Here is a 7,253-nt window from a genome sequence, read left to right as displayed (position 1 = left end):
ATGAATATTTACTAATCTACTCTGTAATTGACAATTGGTGTTTATAGCAATCATGCTATCTTCATAAAAATCCTCGCCGCCAGGGTTTTTTTCGTTTAAACAGATATAAAAGCCATTCTGGATTCATTGCTCTTTTTTTCAGTTGGCCTGGTATTAAACTTATAAAAATGAGAAAGAATGATTCGATATGGCTTAAAGAAGTCGCTAAGAAAAAAACAAAAAAAAAAAAGGAAGTTTGCCTTTTATAGAAATTGCGGGTGGGAGCAGGTGGTTCCAAAGAACTTCGAGATGAGTACAAATATGAATTTTTAAAGTTATTGCTTTTGAAAACTCTCTTCGCTCTGAAAAATTGGACGATATGAAAAAAATTACCAGTATGAATTCGATAAAAACTTAAAAGGTACTGGTTTTTTGGCTGATTTTCAAATTAAGAGAATTCGTAATTTGCCTTACATCTATGTTTCTTGCTGTTAACAAGAGCTCAAGAGATCGCAACTCGGCTAAGCAATTGAAGATAAACAAACGGGTCGCTAAAAATAAAAATCAGAACAAGTCTGCGGCGAACTGGGTGGCATTGGTAACGGGTTTGTTTCTTTTGTGTTATGGAATATACGTGCGTTGTAGTTTAACAATTTTAACTGGTCATCCTTGTAACAATTTTCATTACAAAGTACCTCTACCAGTTATTAACACTGGAACAAATCCTCTTTTCCCATTGGACGAGACTTCTTGGCAACACTTCTGCAGCGGTGAAGAAGGATGCGGAGGGCTTCTCGGTATATCGCACGACTCGTCAAGCTTACACAAATGGATTAATTCCAATTTTGAGATGTATCAAAATAAGCATCATCAAACCCCATATAAGTTCCTTTTCTGAAGCAAAACACAAAATTAGCACGAAAAGAAGCATAAAATTTAGACGCACAAAGCTACGCTGTACATGAAAGTGTTTACCTCGCTCTGCTATTGTATTGATCTTTTTACGCGATAGTCCTCTGGCCATCTTTTTTCTTATAGCTCGATCATGACAGGACGGAAAACGCATGCACTGTAAGTACCTTCCCGTTGTCCCATACAAAGCCTTAGAAAACTTTTCTAAGGCTTTGTATGGAACAACGGGAGGTACTTACAGTGCATGCATTATCCGTCCTGTCATGCAACATAACGAAGATGCTGATATTGATGACGACAAATACATAGCCTTGAATGACTGGGTAATCGCGATGCAGAATATCATACCATTGAAAAAACCAAATAATCCCAGAGCAAAGATATATTGCTAGCACAATTGAAAGCGCTTTTTTTTCTCGTTACCAGACGTCAGTACTTAAGAGGAGAAGAAACTACACAGAACTGAGTCAAGGTAAAGGCGAAAATAGTTGAATTCGACGTCGTTATACAAAATTCGGTGAACGTTTGAAGAGCGTTTAATAAAGTTGTCAATTTGATTGAATATGGATGTTGAAGGTAAAGGAACACATAAAGTGTGGCCAAAACTGTTCCTTGTACCAAAGCTGTTAGCAGATCGGTTATAGCCAAACCAAGCAGAAAATAGGAAGTTAGGTTGCGGAACATCCTCAATGAATCGATATAAAGAACAAGGAGGAGAAAGCTATTGGCCACAATGGTGATAAGCAAGGCTATGAACATGAAAATTGCCGCGCTAAAGGCCACTTTGTAGAAATCTTTGTCCATTGGATTTAGCGTGAAACTGGGATGGAAATTGACGAGGGTCACATTTCCGAAGGAATCGTTGATATTCGAATTCCCTGCAAATACAATCTCCCTAGAGGCATTTATGAGTTTGCTTGTCAAAGGATTGCTGTTAATGAATCGTTTTGTGGTGATGTTAGTTTTTTTTACAACAAAAAACATGATTAAGTGATTAACAGTTTTACTGAATGACCCCATTTGAATAGCAGTTCTACAAAAAAAAATATGTAATTTCCACCAGCACAAATTCTTGAATGAAAATAAGAGTAATATTTTTCCAGCTAACAAGGAGACTTTTCATGGTAATTACTTCAAAAATAAACTTTTCAAAGACACTTCTTTCAAAGGCCTCTAACAGACTTTTCACCAGCAAGAAGTCCTTGCTGACTCTGTTGATGCCAGCTGGCTCCCAATCGAAGGATTTTGAAATGCTTTCCGAGGCATAATTTGAAGTGAGGATTGGTAACTGAGTTACCTGTCCAAAATAAAACTATTATTTGTCTGAAAAAGTCAACGTGATGACAAATCGTTTAATTATGTGAACTAATTTAACTTTCCTTGCGCTTTTTAAATTGTCCAATACTTAGCTAGTTTTCTTTCTTGGTGGGAGCTGTTTCCTCATGGCACAATTGTCAATTTAGATACTCGCGACTGGTTGCCTTCGGAAACCTTGTGCAGCTTTTCTAGGTTATGTTCACTCCATTATATGACATTTTGTGAAATATTTTCTAGATATGAAAAAAAGTCCTGGGGTGTTATACTCAATTGGACACCGAATTATGTTGTTTGAAGCACTAAATCAAGGTAATGACTCTGTTAATTGCTTTGTGTTTATTCTTGACTTGCTTCTTTTAGGTGTTCAAAAACAAAAATGACATTTGCGCAAGGTAATGGGCCTATGGTTGGGTTCTCTTGCTCGCTCCAATCTCATGGTACCCAGGTCTCAATATTTTGTCGCTTTCAGGAAGTTCGTTTTGATCACGTAAAAAAACGGAAAGAAAAGCTATTCAATTCGGACAAACCATCGGGTCAGTCACCGATTGGTTCCCAGTTCTCATGTTTCCCTTACTCTGTAGAAGACAGCACCATGCAGTACTCTAACAGCACTCTAAGCCGGTCTTGCGACTAATCCACAGAGAGATCAAGTTACCGACTTAGTTATACTGATCTCCATATTTTTTTTAAAAATATAAATTTCTGTGTTTGTTTGTATTTTTCTTAAAATATATATTTCTGTGTTTGTTTTCTTAAACCGTGTGGTATTAGTTGAAACTTTGCGTGAGATTTTAAAATCAAAATTAATTAAAAGATTAATAGGCAATAACAGAACTAAAAACACTGGTTAGTTTCCAGAATACTCCTCTAAATAGTTTGAATCACTCGTGCGAAAAAACCGAAAATATTTCAAAATGAAGTATACCCTCTCTTGAACTTTTCCAAGTTTCATTTTTTCATGTTTAAAATCAAAACCAGACACCGTCCAACATCGGAGGTTTTCGTCTCAACTTTTTTTAAAAAATTTTCTTTTATTTCAATGGAAAAGTCTATTTCTCAATACGTTTTCTTGTCTTTCCTTCGGCGTTGCTTGTGAATGTTAAGCAGTTTTACCGAAGTGTGCATCCAAACAAATCTGTTGAAAATGCTTCACTTTTTATGAATTTTTAAAATGTTCGTTCTTATGAATGATTAAGCCAAATGCTTACGGCTAATACTGAAAAGGTAGAAAAGCTAGACGTGTCTGCTTGAGGTTTCTCATTTCGTTGAGATAATATTCTAATGGATTGAATTGTGGTTGTAAAGTATCTATCACGTAGTTTAAGGTAAACATAAAGGGAATATATCATTCTACAATTTTTATGACGAGTGGATAGCTGACATGATTTGAAGATTGTCCTCTCCTTTTTTACCATATGTTTATTCAAAAAATACTCTTATCTACCAATTGAGCTAAAAATTTCATTATATGCATATTTACTTGATTTTTTGACAAAGTAGAAAAATAAATTGTTGTGGTAGCTGATTATTCTCTGTAAAGGGCTCGTTAGATTTGACAAGTTGAGAAGAAAAGTCTTTCTGGTAAATGTTGCACAAACCGTACCAATCTGTACATGGCAAATACCAAGACAGTTTCTCTTCAAGGAAATTTTCAGATTTTTGCAGCACAAATATATATCATTTTACTCTAACGAATTCAGAAATTCATTTTGAGAAAGAAACCAAAGACTTATGTATCACACTGGCAAATTCAAAATTTCTTCAATACCTCTAGTAGAAAAGAAAAGCAAGAAAAAAAATTACAATACACTTTCTATTTCAATTATCGACTGTATTTATGCACCTTTAGATACTCTCCGGGAGCACTCGGTACAATTCCGAAAATTTATTCAAGTTCTGAACAGGAAAACAATTCGCAGCCCTTTGATGCCTCTCTCTTTGAATCATGCCGACATGCAATAATAAAACACGCTCTTGCTTCCATGTTAAAACCTCAGAATGTATACTTTAATTACAGTGAATTTCATTTAGTTCAAACTTACAGCTGCAGCAACGTGCTGAAAGTTTACCCAATTCGTGTGTGTGCTTTACAATTCTAGCTACTTGTGTAATTATTTCATAGCGGGAACTACACCTACGTGTGAATTCTTTGGGGAAATCAATCAAGTATTCCAACGGTGGCTTTCCCACTGTCACAAACATTAACCAATTACCCTCCTTGTAAGCACGACAATAATCACATACAACAAAGTTGATAGATTTGTCGATCACTTTAGTAACGGGAGAAATCAGTTACAATTTCGTTCCGCTTGTTGTCAAGGTCAGTTGTGACACACCTTAAAATCAAACCAGCACTGAAAATGGACTCTAAATATGCGACGAATTGTAGTACTTCGATGAACTTCACCGGTAATTTTTCACTTTGCCCAACTGTCCAACCTGTACCGTTGGGGCCCATGGTAAATCCATTTGACGAGTTTTTCAAGTTTGCCTTCGGATCAGCAATTTACATTATCATCGTTTCCTTCATAACCGTCTTTGCCAACGGCTTGTTACTTGTGGTTTTCTTCTTCGATCCATTTAAGATATTTCGGACTGCTACTACCTATTTTCTAATCGGTCTGGCCTTTGTGGATATCTTAACAGCCGCCTCGCAAGAGCCCATGTACGCCACATGCTTCATAATGATGTACCTTAGACATCCTGACACCCTTGCAACGTGCACACCTCTTCTGAATGTGGGCCAAGTGATAGCTGTTGCAGCCATGAATGCATCCTTTCTGATAGTACTCGCTTTCACAATTACACAGTACATTGTGGTCGTCTCGCCGCTAAAATACGGCCGGCGCGTTACAAAATCGCGGGTGGTGATCTGTGTATTGGGCATATACGCGTATTCCATATTGTTCAGTCTCTTTCCTGTCATGGGCATCGCCGAAGAGATCGTGCAAAAGATTGATAACATTTTTCACTCCATTACATTGGTCTACGTAACTATTATCTTTTACATTCTGCTGTACATCGCCTTTAGGAAAAAAATGGCTGCTTCTGAAAGTCTTCGAGAAGACAAGACCACGAACGATAGAGGGAGAGAAAATAAACAAACAGGGGTGGAACGCAAGTTTATTATCGTCAATTTTCTCCTAATTGCCATCTTGTTTTTGACGTCTCAGCCGTCTGCCATTTTATGGATTTACCGCTTGTATTCCTACGAAAACCCCAACTCTCCAAGAGTTCTGATTGTCAATCTCATGGTGGCCGACAACCTGCTTTACCTGAAATTCCTGCTCGACCCGTTTGTCTACGCATGGCGAATACCCAAATATCGACAGGCTCTCAAAAATGTCTTGCGCTGTGGCAGAGAGGAGCCTGAAACAACCTTTAGTGACCGTGTCATGGCCCAGGTTAGCAAGTCACGCGAGACTGTAGTGACCCTGGACTTTAAAAGCATTCAGGACTAAAACATTGATAGTAGTTCGAGGTAGCCCATAGTTCTCTGCAAAATCTTAAGCCTCGCAAGCTTCTTATCCAATCTCGAGATCTTGATAACCTTTCTATAGTTTCGATCTCGATTTTATTTCAAATTTCTCAGAGTCTAGTTCCAGAGAAGGTTAGAGTAGCATTAACGTAATTTCGTGAGCAAGGAAATTAACTTTTAAATCACCTTCGTTTGAAACATTGTAGAACAGAAGCTGATAAATGGCAAAAATGAACGCAAATAGGAAAACCGCAAACATTATGCACGATTTCTTTAATTTGTTATAAATAGCATATTGCAATAATCCTATAGAAGCGTAACAAGGGGTTGTGTTAATAAAATTGTTCAGTCTCCGCCTGTGTTTTAAAAAAAGATTTTGCTTCTCACGAGGGCAATCAGATGTGTCACATCACTTCTTAGGAGGAATATGGAAGATCACCAAATAGCGTCATGAAAATTTTATCGCTCGTACCGCTGTATAACTGTGCCGATATATCACCATTTAAGTCAAGGTTTTGAATCAAGGCTTTATTGACGTCGTTTAACTTGATTATCTGGGCCTCTGGAAATGTTCAACTCCGAAAAATTGAATTGGTTTGTCAATGTGGACAAACCGACATTTTTTTACTTAATTATCCCAGGCTCTAGGTAGCCCAAAGTAGACAAAAAAACCGACAAACTCAGTCGCTTTGTCCGCAACGACAAAACGATTTTTCTCGGCTTAAATTCGACAGGCATATTTAAGGCTCAACATAGTATACTTTCACAGACAAAGTGACTACGGAAAAATTATCTTAGCACCGACAAACGGACTACAAATACTTTTAATGACGAATCAAACGTTCTGTCGAATACAACGCAAGCCTGAAGAATTTAATTTCAGTTATTCACTTGAAATGATTAATAGCGCCTAACTCTTTTGGAAACTGAACAAAGTGTTTTCCATATTTTTTTTTCTGTTAGGTTTTAAAGGTTCAAGTACAATTCTTTTTTTTTTTACAAGATGTTTTTAATTTAAGTCATCCTCATACAATGCATTGGTAAAGATGGGGGCGGTAGTATTTTCTCTATACCATAATAATCATAAAATTGATTCTTCTCTTTTATCGTGACAAATGTTGGGCCAGATCTACCCTTTGATACCTTTTCAATAAACTTCTAGTTCACTGTAAATACATCCTTTTTTAAATAGTTGGGTATAAACATTCATTGACGTCCAATTTCCGTATCCTGCTAAGGTCCACAGTTTGAGAGAGCACTTTAAATATTTGGTACAAACATTTACAAAAGTCCAATTTTCGTATCCTGCCAAGGTCTACTGTTTGAAAGAGAACTTCGATTATTTGGTTTATGTCACTACTGCGAAATATCCAGATGGAAAATGAAATTCCCTGCTATGCTGAATAATTTGTTCTTCTTTGATCCCAACACGCGTGGGTCTCTACTAGAATAATCGAACCTTTTCCAAAAGGCACAAACTCGGTGCAAGTTTAAAATTAGAAGGCTTATCACAAGTCTAAGTTCTTAATAATGGCGAAACAGCGTCTCACATCCATGATAAACAAAT

The 7,253-nt window shown here is 36.9% G+C and overlaps 1 protein-coding gene across 1 annotated transcript; it reads left to right on the top strand.

Moving 5' to 3' along the window:
- The first annotated feature begins 4,568 nt into the window (after positions 1–4,568).
- On the top strand, positions 4,569–7,205 carry LOC113665115 (melanopsin-like). Its single transcript, XM_027180765.2, has one exon. The coding sequence runs from the start codon at positions 4,569–4,571 to the stop codon at positions 5,667–5,669; it is 1,101 nt and encodes a 366-aa protein (XP_027036566.2). The 3' UTR covers positions 5,670–7,205.
- The last annotated feature ends 48 nt before the right edge of the window (positions 7,206–7,253 follow it).

This window comes from Pocillopora damicornis, chromosome 5 (genome assembly GCF_964200805.1).
Source record: "Pocillopora damicornis chromosome 5, jaPocDami1.2, whole genome shotgun sequence".
Lineage (NCBI taxonomy): Eukaryota > Metazoa > Cnidaria > Anthozoa > Scleractinia > Pocilloporidae > Pocillopora > Pocillopora damicornis.
The sequence above is the reverse complement of the archived record's forward strand: the minus strand, read 5'-3'. Positions and strand labels throughout refer to the sequence as shown.

Bases quoted from the DNA above. Each gene is read 5' to 3' on its own strand.
- LOC113665115 (XM_027180765.2), top strand. From the start codon at position 4,569: ATGGACTCTAAATATGCGACGAATTGTAGTACTTCGATGAACTTCACC.